The sequence below is a fragment of the Oncorhynchus keta genome, chromosome 21 (genome assembly GCF_023373465.1).
Source record: "Oncorhynchus keta strain PuntledgeMale-10-30-2019 chromosome 21, Oket_V2, whole genome shotgun sequence".
Classification (NCBI taxonomy): domain Eukaryota; kingdom Metazoa; phylum Chordata; class Actinopteri; order Salmoniformes; family Salmonidae; genus Oncorhynchus; species Oncorhynchus keta.
Window position 1 is genome coordinate 17,186,175 of NC_068441.1, and position 20,081 is coordinate 17,206,255.

The 20,081-nt window shown below is 42.0% G+C and overlaps 1 protein-coding gene and 1 pseudogene across 2 annotated transcripts; both read left to right on the forward strand.

The window, feature by feature from the left end:
* Window positions 1-311: 311 nt before the first annotated feature.
* On the forward strand, window positions 312-3,959 carry LOC118399860 (olfactory receptor class A-like protein 1; annotated as a pseudogene).
* Window positions 3,960-4,135: 176 nt separating this feature from the next.
* LOC118400194 (protein PHTF2-like) lies at window positions 4,136-19,965 on the forward strand. 2 transcript variants are annotated; one of them, XM_035796782.2, is made up of 18 exons: window positions 4,136-4,395; window positions 4,697-4,767; window positions 4,988-5,101; window positions 6,785-6,841; window positions 6,925-6,994; window positions 7,103-7,261; window positions 7,453-7,627; window positions 7,744-7,861; window positions 12,866-13,021; window positions 13,110-13,349; window positions 13,429-13,557; window positions 13,763-14,032; window positions 14,142-14,273; window positions 14,383-14,469; window positions 14,644-14,799; window positions 14,889-14,984; window positions 15,117-15,242; window positions 15,804-19,965. In XM_035796782.2, the coding sequence occupies exons 3-18, from the start codon at window positions 5,072-5,074 to the stop codon at window positions 15,822-15,824; spliced, it is 2,022 nt and encodes a 673-aa protein (XP_035652675.1). In that variant the 5' UTR covers window positions 4,136-4,395; window positions 4,697-4,767; window positions 4,988-5,071; the 3' UTR covers window positions 15,825-19,965. The 2 variants fall into 2 exon arrangements, with proteins under 2 accessions (XP_035652675.1, XP_035652676.1); XM_035796783.2 differs by having other exon boundaries at window positions 5,000-5,101.
* The last annotated feature ends 116 nt before the right edge of the window (window positions 19,966-20,081 follow it).

Consider the following 20,081-nt stretch of genomic DNA (forward strand, 5'->3'; position numbering starts at 1 on the left):
TATTTTTGCCACACATTTCACATTGTACAATGTTAGCTCTATATTTTTTATGATCCATATTCTAATAGCAACATAATTCATTAATAATCAACATTCCTCATCTTTGTAACCATATCTGACCACAATAATGTCCCCCTCACTCACACAGTAGATAGTGTAGTGGCGCTGTCCTGAACAGGCCTCTCCTGCACCACACACCTCAGCCTGCTGTTCATCTTCCTGTTGGTGGTTATGATCAGCAGGGGGCTGAGTGCTGCATACAGCGACAAGAAGAATATGTGCACAGTCCATTATCCACCCCATAGAGGAACATGTACAGGGTCACCAAGGCCACTACAGCCTTAGCTGTCCGCTGCTCTGCCCCACCACTGGCCCCAAATCTGCTGCAGAGTCCCTTCACCTACTGGCTGTGGCAGTACAGAAACACCAGGATAACCAGATTGGCCATCAGGGCCATGGGCACCACGTCCCTCCCCACCTGGACAGCCCAGTTCACCTGCGTGGACTGCATAGAAGGGAAGCGAACAAATTAATGCTGTGCTGCATGAGGCCCGAGTCGTTCCAGGAGCCCAGGGACAAGGCTATGGCCGCAGGAAGCTCGCCAGGATCTCTAGCGGGCAGCACACACCCAACACAAGCAGGTTGGCACAGGCCAGGTGCAGCACGATTGCATCAGCAGGAAGGAGCTAGTGCTCCTGGTACAGTGCCAGGAGGAATGCCAAGAGGACAGCAGTGTTTCTTGGGACATCAACCACAGTGACAGGTACAACACTCCCCAGACCACCTCCTCTGATTCCGTGGTTGCAGAGATAAAGGATATGAAAATATATGTCAAATCAGTATTTGTCAATATATACAATCATCTCAGAAGGCCATTGCATACATCAGTTATTTTACCTGAGAGGAATTCTTTATGATGTTGGAGTCTGATCACTAGTGTGTTTGTAAACCAGACCAAAGTCCCCTTGGCTAGTGAGTTTCCTTGTGTACTTATACTCTCAGAGAGATTCAGTAACTGTAGGTGGTGATCAGCATGGTCCACTGACTTTAGGCTCCTCTTTCATCTCCCTCCAATTACCTGAGATCAATACAGATGACTGCATCTGTTCCAGTTGTGGCTATATGCCACCAGAACATGTAATCAGGACTGAGGACAGAATGACACCAAATAAAATGAAATTGAGGTCTCAAGAAGTATCTATATGTCAAGTTATTGTGCAAAGAAAGCATTCGAATGGGGACAAGACCCTTTGTCTATAATGCTCAATGTATTCCCAGCCATAATTATCACTTTAAATTCTCATAGACTAGGCATACTGTTCTATTTTGTTCTTTTTCTATGGTTTCTTTGAATCGCTTTCTGCTACAGTCCAGGTAAGGACTAACAACAAGCCTACAGTTCCCCCCTCTGGAGAATGATGTGACAAGACAAGGGTATCATTTTTGCCATTCAAAAACGTCTGACATAGGAGTAAAATAGTTACCCCAAACTGAAAAATGAAGTATGAGCAATGTGTGTTTGTTTTACTTTGTGATTGATGTTTTATAATGAGATGCATAACAAGTCAGATAGACTTGAGATTGTTTGATGTCATTGATGTGAAACACGCCTCACTGTCACGCTGGCTCCTCTGTCGGAGATAAAAGTGCCGAAGCAAAGACCTTGGTCCATAAAAACAGACTGGAATTCCACTGAAAGGTATATTTACCCCTGGGAGAGTATACTTATTTAGATGTTCAACAGTCGTCTGTAGTTTTTGACAACCTGTTTGAGGCATTGAAATGAAAAATAAATCTATAAAGAAATTCGAAAGGGGAAAAAACAAGTCTAGTCTTTGGAGGAAACTTATTAAAAACCCTCTGCTTACTATGTAGAATACATGATAGAATCCCTAGAGAAGAACATGCATGAGCTTGTGCTCTAATTAGTCCTGTACTCATGTCAACATATTGATACTAACATGGGGAAATTACACCACTTCAGATTATTGATCTCATAGTGGTTTGAAAATGAGTAGCACATTCAAATGTCACCTTAGCCTAAATCAAGGATCCTTCAGCATGAGTTGACTTTATTCCAAGTTCGACTTATAGTTAAGGGTGCTGTCTAAAATACACTGTTATGTCTTAAGCACAGCTAAACCACAACATTACCATCTTTCATTCATATGTTGAGAATGGAGCAACGCTGGGTTAGAAATGTACACTGTCAGGATTGTTACTCCCCACTGTGCATCAGGGGTTTTGTGAAACAGGATGATTGTTCTTGTCGGTTAATAAAGCAGTGTGAAGAGTGGAAATCAGAATAGAAGGCTATTTTCCTAGTGCTCCGATTTAGACTAAACATGCGTTATTGCTAGATAATGACCTTTGCTGCTGTGCCCCTGGCAACATACTCCCAGGACAGGAGAGAACAGAAGTGAGCAGTGCAAGGGTCCAGCTGTGTACGTTGAATGACTTAATCAAGCTGCTTTTACATCAACAATAACAAAAACCATTGCTGGGTTATGGGTGCACTAATAATGAATATTACCCCATTAAACAGGCCATCCTAAAACATTACCGTTTGTTGCGTTATGCCATAGATTTTTTAATTGAGGTTTCTGTTGAATATGGCCATTATTGACATTAATGCTGTCATCTGAAAAGAAAAAAAGGGGTGAAGTGGGTGTTCTAATGTTGTGCCCTAATAATCCCTAGAGTACAACATGCTTTATACTGAAATTAACCACACTGAATGACCAATACTGTGTTCACGTTTCTTTATTAATAGTCGCAGGTAAGGATATGCTTTCTTTATCATTATCCAATAATGTAGAGAGTGCAATAGGGAACATTTGTTCACAGTTGGTGTATGCAAAGGTCTGTTTAACAAACTTAATTTTGTGTCTATATTCTTCAGCAAGGTACCCAAGTTAGGTATCATGTTGGATCTGTGTTTCATCATTCAGAGGTGTCCTTCCTGCTGCAGACAGGGTTAGGGAACTTGGGGAACACTCTGGTGCTGCTGGCCTACACCCAGGTCTTCTGCTCTGAGCACATACTCATGCCTTTGGACATGATTCTCTGCCACCTCGCCTTCGTTGACCTGATGCTGCTCCCCAGACCATGACTGTGTTTGGCCTGCTCGACCTGCTGAATGACCCGGTGCAAGGTGGTCATTTACCCATACTGCATCGCCCGGGCCCTGTCCACTTTCATCACTTGTATGCTCAGTGTGTTCCAGGCGGTGACCATCGCCCCTGCAGCTTTGTCCAGGCTTAAGTCCTGTCTTCCCAGCCTCATTGTGCCCACCTTCGCACGGCTGTGGCTCCTCAACATGGATGCATCACAGCAAGAATTTTCTCTATTGGTCCGCGCAATGGCACCATGCCTGCCTTCACCCTGAATGTTATATTCTTCCGCATAGACAATGTCATCTGGATTTACATGCTGACGGTAGCCAAGTTGTCTCTAATGGTGGCTGACAAGAGGGTCTTCTTCTCCTCCTGTTATGCCTCTCTCAGTCCCATCTTCATCATCAGCTCCAATAAGAAGGTCAAGAGCAAGTTGGTGTGTGCTGCAGCCGACCAAGAACAACCATCAGCCGACACCCAGGACTTCAGTGACAATGTCTCAAATGTAACCCAAGCTCTGCATAAACGTTATTTCCTTCTGGGGCTATTATACCACATGGGTGGTCTTCTTGTGATTATTTTGTGTGATTATGCCTGTGTAGTCTACTTGTTATCAGCCTTCTATTTATTTGTGTAAATCATTGCAGTTTTTAGGATTTTAGATTTAACTCATTTTAGATTTAAGTAATTTAACTAGTGTGACATGGGGTTTGAAACAGTAAGGGATTTATCATTCTATTGGACAAGCAGGAACTGTGAGGACGACAAATACAGTACAATACAATAATGTGGACAAAAAACAACATTGACAAAAAATGTAAATAGTTATAAGTAATGCTATGGAAATCTACATAATGTAAAAAATCTTTATTTTACTATGCATTGATGTTTATTCCACAAGTCTAGAGTGGTAAGGCTTACACTCTAGCCGAGCTGTAACAAGTTATTTATTATAATGTGGATTTTCCACAGACCACACGCGGCACAGATTTGACAGTTCTGAAAATTGTCAACAAGCAGGCTGAAATGAATCGGATTAACCCGGAAAAAAAGAGTCGCAAGAGACATGTCGGTGCGCGTTCCTATGAATTCGCCTTGAAATGCAACTGACAACGAAGTTTGCATTTGGAAAATCGTTTAAATAACTGAAATAAAAGAAATCGCTCATAAATCTTTGCGATTCCCGCAGTCGAGATGCTGCTAGCTGGCTAGTTTACCCCGTCGAGCTCCGCGCCACTCCTGGGCTGAAGAAAAGCTGGCGAGCTAACTTTGCTTAATGGTAGCTAGCTAGCTTCTATTGCTAATATAGCACTACTGTACTGGTTTCTAGATTAGCTAAATGTGCCGCGAATCTGTTTACCTATTTTGAATGGTGGCAAATGTAGAAGTTGAAACGTGTTTTGTTCGAGTTGAAAAGTATAGCCTAGCTGAGGTTGCTTGAATGATGATGATGATGGCGAGGCAGAGCTAGCTAGTTTGCAATCCTACAACGTTACTGCGCCATCCCACTTGATACTGCTCCTGGATGATGGTTCTAAGAGGAATGATTGATCTTTTAATGTTTTTGGAATGATCTCTAGTGGAGTTTCACCCGAATACAGTAGGACCATTGTAGCACCTATCTTCAACCACATTATCCTTTGGCTTTGGGGTAAGTTTTAGTCAGTTGACTTTCTGTAGCCTATACAGCTAACATTAGTTTTGTATTGAGTATAACACATGTACATGCAGCACAATTAAAAACAGTAAACTACAGTTATCAGTGATGATTTCTGGTATTGAGTGAACATGATGTGTGTGAATGCCCTTTGTACTCCACACTGGCTTTGTTTTTGCTTTATCTCTAATGTTCTTTCCTTTGTTTTGACAAGCCTGGGTTGCAGTCAGATCTTATCTGCCACTGTGGCCCCTGCAAAATGACCTGACCCAATCTTCATCACAGTCATAAAACAACAATGGCAAGAATAGCTTGGTATCAAGAGAAGGTAAGGGCCTCTTTACACTACACTACTTTGACAACACAAGCTAGGTCCAGGAGAGATACTTGTGTAGTGTAAAGAGACAGATCTAGATTCAAATCTCTTTAAGAGATGTCTCCCACATTACCACAACCGGCTGTGATTTGAGAGTCCCATAGGGCGGAGCACAATTGGCCCAGCGTCGTCCAGGTTTGGCCGGTGTAGGCCGTCATTGTAAATAAGAATTTGTTCTTAAATTAACTGACTTGCCTAAATAAAACCTCCGGAGGTATGTAAAACCAGTAGATGATATGCCATGTTCAAAACATCTGGGAACTGGTAACTCGGAAATCTCAGACTTTTGACTTGAGTGCGTTCAAGACAACTGGGAACTCAAAAAAAAACTTGCTCCGACTGAGGAAAAATCCTTTTGAACAGTCATCCAACTCGGAATTCCAACTCGGGAACTTGGGCCTCTTTCTAGAGCTCCGACTTTCCCATCTGTAGATCATGACATCATGATTTGACCTCGTATTATTCTGAGTTACCAGTTGTCTTGAATGCACCAATAGTGATAGCGCTGACATCATCCACGTATTCCTATGGAAAACTCCCAATGGCGCCTGAAATATTTGAATTTGAAGCATGCCATATTGACAAAGATATTTATAACTAACCTAAGATGGTTCATCTGTGTTGTTTACAGTAGGCGCAAATGAAGCATAGTGGGCAGAGGGGGTGGGCAAAGCCAAGCACGAGCTAGCGAGATCCTGTTGGCTCGTTGTAGCATATATTTGCATATTTCCATTTGGGAACGCCTCCTCTGTGAAGTGCGCGTGTGCACAAACTCAATTCAACCTTGCACTTTTTCTAAACAATGCCATTTTTTAAAACTTTGGCAAAGTGTCAAGTTTATAAAGCTCAATGGGGAATTCAAACTTACACGGCAAGTGGCAGTAGATGTCAGGAACTCGCCGCCTTACCACTGTGAGTTAACTGTGCAGAGATGTATTTTCTCACGATGCACGTTATTTTATTATCAGAGTGCCAGTGGACTTCTGGTAAGTATGCTTAAGTGAGAACATGGTGGGATCAGGTACAACTATGTTTATCCACCCCGAAAATGAATATTCATGAGATATTCCCCCCGCCCACAACATCTCACCTGAATTAATATTTGTTAAATTTGAACGGGTCGGCAAAGGCTGAAATTGGGGTTGAGAGTTACCCTTTAAGAAAAAGTCTCTCCCACACCACATGTCCCTGCCCGAATTACCGTAATTGCCTTAATACAAGTACACAGCTTTCTTGCTCTGTTAGACAAATTGAAAATGAAAGGCTTTTAAAATATCCATATGTGTGAATCATTGCATTAATCAAGTGTGCAACACTATGTGCAATATGGTTTAGATGAGAAGCTCCCATATAGTTTCAATTTCTAGCCTTATTTTGATTGTCTAAATACTATGGTATTTACGATATGCTAATAGTTGCACTCACATGACGCAGGAATGTGGCTTTGGCCACACTACATCCCAGGCTGGTGTAAATAGAAAAGTTGCAAATCTGATGTTGAAGAGAGATCTCACTAGACATATTTTACTAATGTAAATGGCCCCTAAGACATGCTAGACTTACTGACAATGTAATGAGGGTCTAAAATCCCCTACATGAGATGATACAAACTGAAGTGTGTGCATGTGTCAACAGATTGGTGCATATGATCAGCAGGTCTGGGAGAAATCTCTGGAGCAAGCAGAATTTAATGTAAGTTCATGACATTTGGCCTAATATGCACACAATTCTTATATGATCAGCATTTGTCACTAAGATAGGTGTCACCCCCACAGGGTATTGACAGTAAACCAAAGAGGTCTGGCCACATCAAGACAGACCTCATTGATGTTGACTTAGTAAGAGGTGAATATCCATTTATTACAAGGTGTTATATCTTATATCTTTCACAATGTTGCTTATTGGATGGATATGGTACATGCAACGCTATTGATTGGCTCTCTTCTATTCCAGGATCCACATTCAGCAAGGCAAAGCCAGATAGTCCATGGACAGCATTGACTCGTAAGGGTCTGGTCAGGGTGCTCCTCTTCCCCTTCTTTTTCCAATGGTGGATCCAGGTGACCTCCAGGTCCATCTCCACCTGTATCCTGGTGCTCTACTTGATGCAAGGTAAACTCGCATCTCACATTAACATTGCTTTAGGCATGGGTCAGATCATGCTTGTTGTCTACTGTTAAGAAGTCATACGATATACTATTTATCAACTTAAAGTAAATAAGTCTGTCATTCACTAACTCTCTAAAGAGCAGGTTTCTACCATTTTTGGTTGGCCTGTTAACTTAATGGCTTTCTCTCTGCAGTGGCAGCATCAGTGTTGTACATGGAAGTTCCTGCAGCCAGTGCTAGTGAGCTATTTGGGCCCATGTGTCTGATGTTGTTGCTGGGGACAGTGCACTGCCAGATAGTGTCCACTGAGTCCAACCGGAGCCCCTCAGACAGCCCTGTGAGCAGCACCAGCCCTGCACGAAGGAGGAGGTTGGGCTCTTACAGCATGTAACACACACACTGCTTTGTGCTCACCCTTTTATACACTCTTGCAAACTGCTCTCACACTGTATAACATGTTCCCTCATTTCTCAACATTCATTCAGGCCAAGGAAGGGTAGAGGATTGAAGAGAACAGAAGGACAGGGGACCGATGGGGACACTGAGCTGCAGCCTTGGCAGCTGGAGGAAAACCAGAGGTTGTACAGATCAGAGGAGAGAAGGGTAAGGCCATACAGACAATGACCGGATCCTCTACCTGAACATATAGCAATAATTCATGTTTGTGAGTCAAGCAGTCGTTAACCCTTTACACTCTAGGAATTGGCCTATATGGATGGGGCTAAATTGAATGGTTTCTTACAGAAGAAATATGAAATGCATAACCATGGGAGCAATAGAAAGGGAATAGTTTGGAGATAATGGGGAAATTATTACACCAAAGTTGAGGACACAACAGTTCACCTGACACAAGACTGAATCCAAACATGACACTGTTGATTTTATGTGCATTTTACATTTACTGTACTTTTCGCCACATTTGTTGATAGCGAAGTCTGAAAATACTCTTGATACATTCAGTAACATGATAAAAAATATTCCTGCAAAATGTGTGGTAGGTGCAACATAAGACAACAGAAAAGACAAGGGTTTGAATGAGAGGACTAACTGGTGTCTCCAAGTGGTCACACACCTCTCCAAAGTTCCTCAATTTAAATGCACTTTTATGACTCTAAGAAGAGTCTTCAACTACAAGGTGCTTTTTTGAGCTCTCCTAGCTGTGCCATTGAGGAACAAGCACACTTGTAGTTGTTTTGTTTGGAGCACAACGCTGCATCCCTGCCATCACACAATCACTGTTGTTGTTTCATGCAATACAAAAACGGCCCATTTATAAATCGCAGTCTGGTTCAGTTGGGCATCATTTCAAAACGTGTTTTATTGCCAATGTGACTAGCTAAGTTGTAAAATACGATCTTACAGTGTTAGACTTTCACAAGGCATTTCAGAGAAATAGATCGTAATTTTGGTCCCCATAGAAAGGAGTAATGAGTGCATTCAGGTGCATCTCTTCACAATAGACCAACAGGCTCATTCTGTTCAGAACAACCCAGGGTATGACGCCATGTCATCTTGTAACTGAACATCAAATATAGTGATCATAAACGTTGACACTGTATTAGGGCTGACCCCATTTAGTCGACTGGTCGATTGTTTGGTCGATAGGCTGTTGGTCGACCGAGATTTCTTTAGTCGAGCGTTTGCAATTGTATTTTTTTCAATGTGCACAAAACACCTGTCGAATTCATGCCTGTCTCAGTTGACTAATCCACTGCGGTGGTCGCACGGATGGCACAATCCATCATTCTAAGACGTGATACTGAAATTGTATATGATTATGTAAGAATAATGGAGCCACACTAATAAATCTAATTTTAGTCCTGTCCAAATCTGCCATGTCAATAATTTGTACATGACAGGAAAGTAACAATTCCAGCCACAATAAGCGACTGTTTTTTGGTGAACTCCAAGGTCCTCTGACAATACTAGTCCCGTGCAAATCGGCATCCCTGTGTTTTGAGAGAAATGTTTGAGTTTGACAGGTGTTGCTCACGATTTGAGAAAACAATAACTGTGCATAGGCTAAAAATGAAGGGCCTACATGTATCAACTTTCACAGTGAATGCTTTTGTTCATATGTTTTGTGCGTATGAATTGAATATTGCCAAATGCACCTGTGAAAAATATTGCACCTATTTAATGTAACCCTTGTGGTTAATAGATCGCAAAGCAGCATACAACTGACCTAAAAATTTGAGAATGATAAGTTCACTTTTACATCCATAGCCTTAAAACACATCTACAGTGCAAGTGCACTGTTCAGCTCACATCTGAAGGCTGGGGGGCATTTAGGAGGTCTACTGCAGATCGCTAAAATATCCTAATGATTATCACACTTCCTCAATTCAAATATTATGGCGACACTGTTATCACCTGGACTTGTTGAAATATCTTTGTGTAGAAAAAAAACACTGTCATAACTGTCAATGTTTTTGAAAAGAATAAAGAATTATAGGGGGCAGTTTGGAAAAAAATAATCCCGTCCTAATCATCCTCTGGAATAACAGACATTCTGGGGTAATTATTACATAACCAACGTTCTCTAGTAATACTAGTCCTGTGCGAAATAGGGCTTAACCTAATTGTCTAAGAAAATTGAGGAGCCAGCGAACCCCAACTTAATTAGGTCTATAATCAACTGTTAAATGTGCCAGGCTTTATACATCATCCATATACAGGATGAGACCCAGATGCAGACCGTTCGAATCACAGATGTTTATTAACAAAACCGGGGGCAGGCAGACGACAGGTCAAGGGCAGGCAGAGGTTGGTAATCCTGGGCAGAGTCAGACTGGTACAGAACAGCAGGCGGGTTCAGGGCAGGCAGAGTAGTCAAAACTGGAAAAACTAGAAAAGGGCTAGAGAGAAAAGTGAGTATGGAAAAACATGCTGATAGGTTTGATGAGACCAGACAAACAGAAAACTCAGGTATAAATGCACAGGGGATAATGGGGAAGATGAGCGACACCTGGAGGGGAGTGGAGACAAGCACAAGACCGGTGAAACGGATCAGGGTGTGACAGTATCAGTCAAACGTTTGGACACACTTACTCATTCAAGGGTTTTTCTTTATTTTTACTGTTTTCAACATTGTAGAATAATAGTGAAGACATCAAAACTATGAACTTACACACATGGAATCATATAGTAACCGACAATGTTAAGCAAATCAAAATACATTTTACATTAGAGATTCTTCAAAGTAGCCACCGTTTGCCTTGATGAAAGCTTTACACACTCTTGGCATTCTCTCAACCAGCTTCACCTTGAATGCTTTTCCAACAGTCTTGAAGGAGTTCCCACATATGCTGAGCACTTGTTGGCTGCTTTTCCTTTACTCTGCGGTCCAACTCATCCCAAACCATCTCAATTGGGTTGAGGTTGGGTGATTGTGGAGGCCAGGTCATCTGATGCAGCACCTCATCACTCTCCTTCTTGGTCAAATAGCCCTTACACACCTACTCTGTTTCACAACGTCACGACTGTTTTAACCAAAAATCTCCCATTTGGATTTACCAGACCAAAGGACAGATTTTCACCAGTCTAATGTCCATTGCTCGTGTTTCTTGGCCCAAGCAGGTCTCTTCTTATTATTGGTGTCCTTTAGTAGTGGTTTCTTTGCAGAAATTTGACCATGAAGGCCTGATTCACGTAGTCTCCTCTGAACAGTTGATGTTGAGATGTGTCTGTTACTTGAACTCTGTGAAGCATTTATTTGGGCTGTAGTCAGAGGTGCAGTTAACTAATGAACTTATCCTCTGCAGCAGAGGTAAATCTGGGTCTTACTTTCCTGTGGCGGCCCTCATGAGAGCCAGTTTCATCATAGCGCTTGATGGTTTTTGCGGCTGCACTTGAAGAAACTTTCAAAGTTCTTGAAATTGTACATATTGACTGACCTCCATGTTTTAATGTAATTATTATTTTTTGCTTAATTGAGCGGTTCTTGCCATAATATGGACTTGGTCTTTTACCAAGTAGGGCTATCTTCTGTATACCACCTCTACCTTGTCACAACACAACTGATTTGGCTCAAATGCATTGAGAAGAAAAATACATTTCACAGATTAACTTTTAACAGGGCACACCTGTTAATTGAAATACATTCATGAAGCTGGTTGATAGAATGCAATGAGTGTGCAAAGCTGTCATCAAGGCAAAGGGTGGCTGCTTTTTGATTACTACATGATTCCAGATGTGTTATTTCATAGTTTTGATGTCTTCACTATTATTCTACAATGTAGAAAATAGTAAAAATAAAGAAAAACCCTTGAATGAGTAGGTGTATTCAAACTTTTGACTGGTACTGTATATCTACAGAAATAAGGCAGATCTTGCTTCTGTTTGAGTGTTTGTTTAATAGCCTACTGATTCCGTGAGCACCAAGCCTCATACAACGGCAAAATGACGGATAAAGAAATTTCACAGATTTGGCTGTTTTTAATATTTGCTATGCCGTAATAAAGGCTTTACAATTGTTTTCAGTTAGAACAGACTGGTATTACTTATAATTTATTTAGTGTTGTTTACACTTCCAACAGGCAGTAAATTAATATTGTAATCTAACAGCACCTGTGTGTCATACATAATATCCACGCATCTCTCGCTCCTATACCCTCCTTTTTCTTGATTTCCTTCTTATTGTTATTATTACAATTATTATTATGATCATCTTTATAATAATAACCAATGTCGTTATCATTAGTAGGCTTTGTAAAGTAGCCTTGTATACTCAGCCATCGAGCTGTAGGCCTAAGACTGTGTCCGGTTCAGTCTTAATACCGTAATTTACTTAGGCCTATATTTCAATACAGCCTACTGTATCAATCAGTCATGCTGTGTGATGGCATGAACAAATTAATATGAGACATTCATGCTTTGAAATGCAATCAAGCATTTTAGTTTTAAAATTGAATAACAAAGGGAGCTTTGAATAATTAGCATATGCAAAAAAATAAACCGCAATTCACGAATGCATGCAACTGTTTTTAGTCTGCTGTAATAAAGGCTTTGTATATCTTTTTTTCTTTTGAACAGACTCTCTAGTACACTTATTCATTCAGTGTTGTTTACACTGTTCCAAATAGTCAGAAAAAATATTGTAATCTAACAGAAACTTTTTGGCAATCCTAATACTCATGCAACACTTGCTTCTATACCCTCCTTTTTCTTGATCTCCAGTAGTTTACATAAATAAGTCAAATGTCTTCCACAGATCTGACTTCCCCTTTCCCTCCTGAGCAACCAGTAAACATTTGCTCGTTTCGAGTTTCTTTTTCACGTTCTCTGCATCCATTTTGCTGTCGACATTACTGTGTTCGGAGTTTATAACCAATTTATTGATGTGATTATGATTTATGATTTTTACCCGTATAAGGTTCAAGTGTTTTCAGGGCTACCAGAGTTCCAAAAGTTCCTATTTTCATGTGTGTGGGGAATCTCAAGATGTATTTGTTACCTTTTGTGTTGCCTGAGCAAATTTGTCTATCAGGTTGTAAGGCTGGGCGGGGCTTTTAAGATGGGGCTTTGTCTATGATTGACATTTTGGCTACCAAGGTTGTGTTGCTGTTGATCCTGTGGATTCTATTGTTGATTGTGATTCTGTTCCAGAACAACCAGAGAAAGTCAGGCTTTGGGGCCTCTGACGAACTTTCAAGTGAGGAGGATGGGAAAGAAAAACTACCTACTGGTGTAGCTGGAACTATACCTGCCTCTGTTCTCAGGAAGAGACGCCTTCACTCCTTCTCTAACCCCTCATCACCTCAGGTAAACCTTAAAGAGGCAGTGAGTCCTGCTCTGTTTATTGTAGCCAGAGTGAAAGGGGGACATTTAGTTTGACCTATTATTTGCACAGGAGGAAAGTAGTGGAGGTGCCATGGACACTAAGGTGAAACCTCATGAAGTGGAGCGCCTTCGGACCGAACTGGAGCGCCCGGCTTCTGACACAGATGACACAATATGGGAGGAGCTTCTTCAGGGGCCTGACACCGTCTCCACTGGCAGTAGTGACAGTGAGGGGGACGGGCGATACGGCCCTGGCCTGAACCTCCCCCCGTTCACCACTCTCAGCAGTGATGATGAGACCCTGCTGCAGGTGGGTCCGTCCACAAGGACTCACTTTAATCACAGAAAGGGTAAGTATATATCGGCTCACCAGCTTTCTCTCCCCACAGGGCCATCTATCGTGGCTGCAGGCGTGCCACCCATCCAGAGACCGGGTCAGTGTCATCATCTGGGAGCAGGGGGAGTGCAAGAAAGCAGATATGTCAGTACTGGAGATCAGTGGGATCATCCTCACACGGGTACACCTCCTATGACCACTTCATTACACACTGATGCCTTTTTGGTAGAATTAACACACATCCAATACAGAGGGAATGCGGGTCTGTAATGCTTTAGGACTGGAAAGGGGTTCTGTCTGATTCTATTTATAGAAACACTATTAGGGCTGTGTACTCTGTGCTCCATGCCACTGTCCTCCTAACAGAGGTAATTTCTTCTGTGTAGGTGAAGGTGGTGGAGCAAGGCATGGGTTACCTAGCCTTGGGGGGGTTGTTCACTGCCACACTGGCACTGCTTCCTTTTGTCTTCCGCCTGGCACAACAGCTGGACATGAAGCGCCTGAGCTCCCTGTCCCTGGTAGAGCTGGCTGTCATGGTGGTGGGGCCGCCCAACACCCAGATCTACGCCTTCTTCTTCATCACCACCGTGGAGAGGCTTTGCCTCACCGGACTCTTCTTCTTCATGATGTGTGTGGCAGAGAGGACCTACAAACAGGTCAGCATGTTAGTCCCACTGTACTGTAGTAGACATACTGCTACAAAACAAACGTGCTGGAAATGGTGTGGTTGACATATGTTTTTGCGTGGTTCTCTTTCATCAACAGCGGCTTGTTTTCGCCAAACTCTTCAACCACATCACCTCAGCACGAAAGGCTAAGAAGTGGGAAATCCCCCATTTCAGGCTGAAGAATGTGCAGAACATAAAGATGTGGCTGTCGCTCCGCTCCTTCCTCAAGGTCTGACTTACTCTCACTACTCCTATGACTTTTTTAGGTATACTTCAGTCTATGGCTTTGACCAGTAGGGGGTGATTAATGTCTTACCCTTTTTTCCCGTTCATCACAGAGACGTGGGCCCCAGCGTTCCGTTGATGTCATCGTCTCCTCCATCTTCCTCCTGGCCCTCTCCATCGCCTTCATCTTGTGTACACAGGTCAGACATATCTATAAGAAAGAGTGTCTGTATCTCTGATAAATACACAGGATTCCAGGAAACACCGTGATTTACCTTCCCCTTGTTATGAATGGGCATTGGTTAAGGTCCAACCTGTAGAAACTCAATCGATGAAAGATTGAGTACTCTTTTTTTTCTATCTATAACTCCCAGCTCCTGAACAGTCACCACACCTTCCTGGACTCTGAGACCAACTGGGAGCTCATGGTGTGGGGTTCCTCTCTCATCCTCTTCCTGCTCCGCCTGGCCACCTTGGGCTCCGAGACCAACTGTAAATACAGCAACGTGTCAGTGCTGCTGACGGAACAGGTGAGGCTCACTACAACACACACACACACGTGCACACGCAGACAGACCACTTTAATACTTTCAGTAATGCATCTTCTCAATTCTTTCAGATCAACTTGTATCTTAAGATGGAAAAGAAGCCCAACAAGAAAGAAATGTTGAACATAGTGAACAATGTTCTGAAGCTTGCAACAAAATTAATGAAAGTAAGCATGTCTTTAAACTTTAGCCACATTATGAATATTTGGATTTAGTCTCGTCTTCTGGGCTGGTGGTAGTTTATTCAGCATAACGTGCAGTGAAAGCATCTCTAACTTTTCATACCAACCCTTTTACAGGAGCTTGACACCCCCTTCCGACTGCTGGGTCTGACTGTGAACCCTCTTATCTACAACATCACACGTGTGGTCATCCTGTCTGCAGTCTCCGCTGTGGTCAGCGATCTGCTCGGCTTCAACATCAGAGTGAGTGGAGACACTTCTAATACCACAGTGCTGTAGCAGAACACTGATATGTGGTGGAGCACAATTGGCACAGCAACGTCTGGTTTTGGCCGGGGTAGGCCGTCATTGTAAAAAATAATTTGTTGGGAGCCTCCTGGGTGGCGCAGTGGTTAATGGCGCTGTACTGCAGCGTCAGCTGTACCACCAGAGACTCTGGGTTCGCGCTAACCATGGTTGCCAGGTGCACGGTGTTTCCTCCGACACATTGGTGCGGCTGGCTTCCGGTTTGGATGCGCGCTGTGTTAAGAAGCAGTGCGGCTTGGTTGGGGTGTGTATCGGAGGACGCATGACTTTCAACCTCCGTCTCTCCCGAGCCCGTACGGGAGTTTTAGCGATGAGACAAGATAGTAGCTACTAAAACAATTGGATACCACGAAATTGGGGTAAAATTCCCCCAAAAATAAATAATAATAATTTGTTCTTAATTGACTTGCCTCTGTCAGAGTGGTTTTCCTCCTAGTACATTTGTATTAACTTCCAAAAGTGTTTTTAAATGCACCCTCCTTGTTGTCTCTTCTACAGCTGTGGAAGATCAAGCCTTAATGCTAAACCACTAACTGTTGGACAATGGAGACTGCCAACTCCTACCATCCACAGCTTGCTATCTGTGCAAAGTGTGCAATTCTACTGAGTGATCGCCTATGCATCTCGGTGCCTTCCCTCCCAGGAACATTGAACTTTCAATCACCATTGTGGTCATACACAAGCATGAACTCTTGACAATGAATGATATACACATCCTTGACTACTACATCTGCTGCAGCAGTTCCAGTAACACAGTGCCTGAATCTGGAATGTCCCTGAACCTGACCACTTCCTGGCTCTCACATGGAGAAACTGTAGCCAATGGGTGTCTTCTGAACACTGAGAAATTTGCTGGACATTTGAATGTAAACCATTTTAAGACATGGAGAAACTATGGAATAGGAAATGAAAATTAACTAATTCTTATAAAAGAATTAGACATTCCAGTGGGGTTTGATATGTACATGGAACAAAAATATAAACACAACATGCAACAATTTCAAAGATATGACTGAGTTACAGTTCATATAAGGAAATCAGTCAATTGAAATAAATTAATTAGGCCCTAATCTATGGATTTCACATGACTGGGAATAGAGATATGCATCTGTTGGTCACAGTTACCTTAAAAAAAGGTTGGGGCGTGGATCAGAAAACCAGTCAGTATCAGGTGTGACCACCATTTGCCTCATGCAGCACGACACATCTCCTTCGCATAAGAGTTGATCAGGCTGTTGATTGTGGCCTGTGGAATGTTGTCCCACTCCTCTTCAATGTCTGTGCGAAGTTGCTAGATATTGGCAGGAACGGGAACATCGTACATGTCGATCCAGAGCATCCCAAACATGCTCAATGGGTGAAATGTCTGGTGAGTATGCAGGCCATGGAAGAACTGGGACATTTTTAGCTTCCAGGAATTGTGCACAGATCCTTGCGGCATGGGCCATGCATTATAACTCTGAAACACGAGGTGATGGCAGTGGATGAATGGCACGACAATGGGCCTCAGGATCTCATCATGGTATCTCTGTGCATTCAAATTGCCATTGATAATGTGCACTTCATCTGTGAAGAGTACACTTTCCCAGTGTGCCAGTGGCCATCGAAAGTGAGCATTTGCCCACTGAAGTTGGTTACGGCGCCAAACTGCAATCAGGTCAAGACCCTGGTGAGGACGACGAGTTGTACAACTGATTGCATTCAACTAAAATGTCTTCCGCATTTAACCCAACCCCTCTGAATCAGTGCTTCCGTGATACGGTTTCTGACAGTTTGTGCAGAAATTCTTTGGTTGTGCAAACCCAGTTTCATCAGCTGTCCGGGTGGCTAGTGTCAGACGATCCCGCAGGTGAAGAAACTGGATGTGGAGGTCCTGGGCTGGTGTGGTAACACATGGTTTACAGTTGGGAGGCCGGTTGGATGTACTACCAAATTCTCTAAAACGGCATTGGAGGCTTCTTATTGTAAGAGGAATGAACATTACATTCTCTGGCACAGCTCTGGTGGACTTTCCTGCAGTCAGCATGACATTTCCTGGTCTTTATATTGTCCCCAGCACAAGGTGTGTAATGATCATGCTGTTTAATCAGCTTCTTGATATGTCAGGTGGATAGATTGTCTAGGTAAAGGAAAAATACTTACTAACAGGGATGTAAACACATTTGTGCTCAAATAAGCTTTTTGAGATAAGATATAAGCTTTTTGTGTTTTTTAAATTTCAGATCATGAAACATGGGACCAACACTTTTGCGTGTTGCGTTTTATATTTTTGTTTAGCATACATGTAATCTCTCAAACACAGCTGTTAGATTATATAGAAGACTTTTTCAATTAAAAATGTATAGATTTTCAAAATGGATTACTGAACTAACTTAATTACGTATTTTCTTTTCAATAGGATATATTAAACTCTACTCTAAATGTATTTTGTGATATTTAAGGGATTTTATAGATTTTATGGGGGCTTTATTTATTTATGGGTTTTCAGTGTTTCATTACTGACATACAGTGCATTCAAAAAGTATTCACAGTCTTTGACTTTTTCCACATGTTGTTGTGTAACAGACTGAATTTAAAATGGTTTAAATTGAGATAGTGTCACACTGGCCTACACACAATACCCCATACTGTCAAAGTGTAATTATGTTTGTAAACATTTTTACAAATTAACAAAAAAATTAAAATTAAACACTGGACTGTCTTGAGTACATAAGTATTCAATCCTTTTGTTGTGGCAAGCATAAATACAAGGGCACCTATTGATAGATGGGTAAAAACCAAATGAAAAGCAGACATTGAATATCCCTTTGAGCATGGTGAAGTTATTGATTACACTTTGGATGGTGTATTAATACACCCAGTCACTACAATGATACAGGTGTCCTTCCTAACTCAGTTGCCTGAGAGGAAGGAAACCGCTCAGGGATTTCACCATAAGCCCAATGGTAACTTAAAACCGTAAGCGTTGAATGGCTGCGACAGGACAAAACTGAGGATGGATCAACAACATTGTTTTTTTTAGGATAAAAGAAATGGAATAGAGGCTAGTTCAGTCTGCTTTCCACCAGACACTGGGAGACCAATTCACCCTTCAGCAGGACAATAACCTAAAGCACAAGGCCAAACTAACACTGGAGTTGCTTACCAATACCACATTCAGTGTTCTTGAGTGGCCTAGTTACAGTTTTGACTTAAATCGGCTTGAAAATCTATGGCAAGATTTGAAAATGGTTGTCTTGCAATGATCAACAACCAACTTGACACAAAGCGAGGTCCACACACAAATGGTTTGTCGAGATCAGTGTGGAAGAAATTGACTGGCCTGCACAGAGCCCTGACCTCAACCCCTTTGGACCCCTTTGGGATGAATTGGAACGCCGACTGCGAGCCAGGCCTAATCGCCAGACATCTGTGCCCGACCTCACTAATGCTCTTGTGGCTGAGTATTTTTATTTTATTGTATTTAACTTTATTTAACTAGGCAACTAGAAGCAAGTCCCTGCAGCAATGTTCCAGCATCTAGTGGAAAGCCATCCCAGAAGATTGGAGGCTGTTATAGAAGCAAGGGGGGAACAACTCCATATTAATGCTCATGATTTTGGAATGAGATGTTCGACAAGCAGGTGTCCACATACTTTTGGTCATGCAGTGTATCTTTCCTCATGCAACTTAATCTAACTTGATATGGTTTCATCTAAATAGATTAAAATGTCCACATGTATAATATCAACCAATAAGATACTTTTATCTTAGCAGTCTCATCTTTAGTATTTGTCCTATAATTGAAATCCATCCCTCTCACATTTCCATCAGATATTTCTAGTCAGAGAATGAATATATCATTCTTGTTCTAAAGAGAGCTGATTATCCCACGAGACTGTACTTGGATACTTTTGGTCATGTAGTGTATATTAGTTTTTAATTTTTCATTCATGTTTTGCAAATGTTACGATTTTTCTTCCACTCTGACATTACAGAGTAGTTTGTGTAGATCAGTGATCATCCCACCTTATTAACAACAACGTGTAAAAAAGTCAAGGGGTGTGAATACTTTCTGAAGGCACTGTAACTGGTTTTAATGTCTAGGAATGGTACCCATAGATTGTACCCTTTGGACCGCCATCATCAGCAGTGTGCAACGGCAGCCCGCAATTCGGGGTGCTCCTGCATGTGGACATTCCTGCACAATGGCGGTCAGTGCCGTTTATGACGAGGGAGACCTTTTTTTTTTTTTTTTTTACATGAGCATGGCCTTATTTCTAGTACAACATGTTGGATGACTGTCGTTCGTATTCCATTAACCCTGTTCAATATAACATCGATAGGTTTAGGCTACTACATGATACTTGAATTTTTCCTGTACCCATCATGAGGTTGCTACAACCTAGCTTATGAATGAAAGTTTACAACGTAGGTGCACACAGGCCGAGAGAGAAATTTGAGATGACAGACAGTGACACATTCAATGCAGCTTTGCACACTCTTGCCTACATTTAGTTTATCTAGGGTGTAATAATTAGTCCAAATGTTGCAAACGAGAATTTCTATTGGACAATTTCATTTTTATCCCTATTTTGTTTGCTTCCGTTTAAGAAACGTTTTTTCAACAATTGGCGGAATGAATACACACCTGATTACGCATAAAGACCGTTCACTTTCATAGCAGCCACGTTGTATTCCTTCTCTCCTCTATGCACTCTCCTCTCACCTTTTCCCTTCGTTTGTGGACTTCCATGAACAACTCATCAGCTGTATGTGACCAGGCGAAACCTTTCC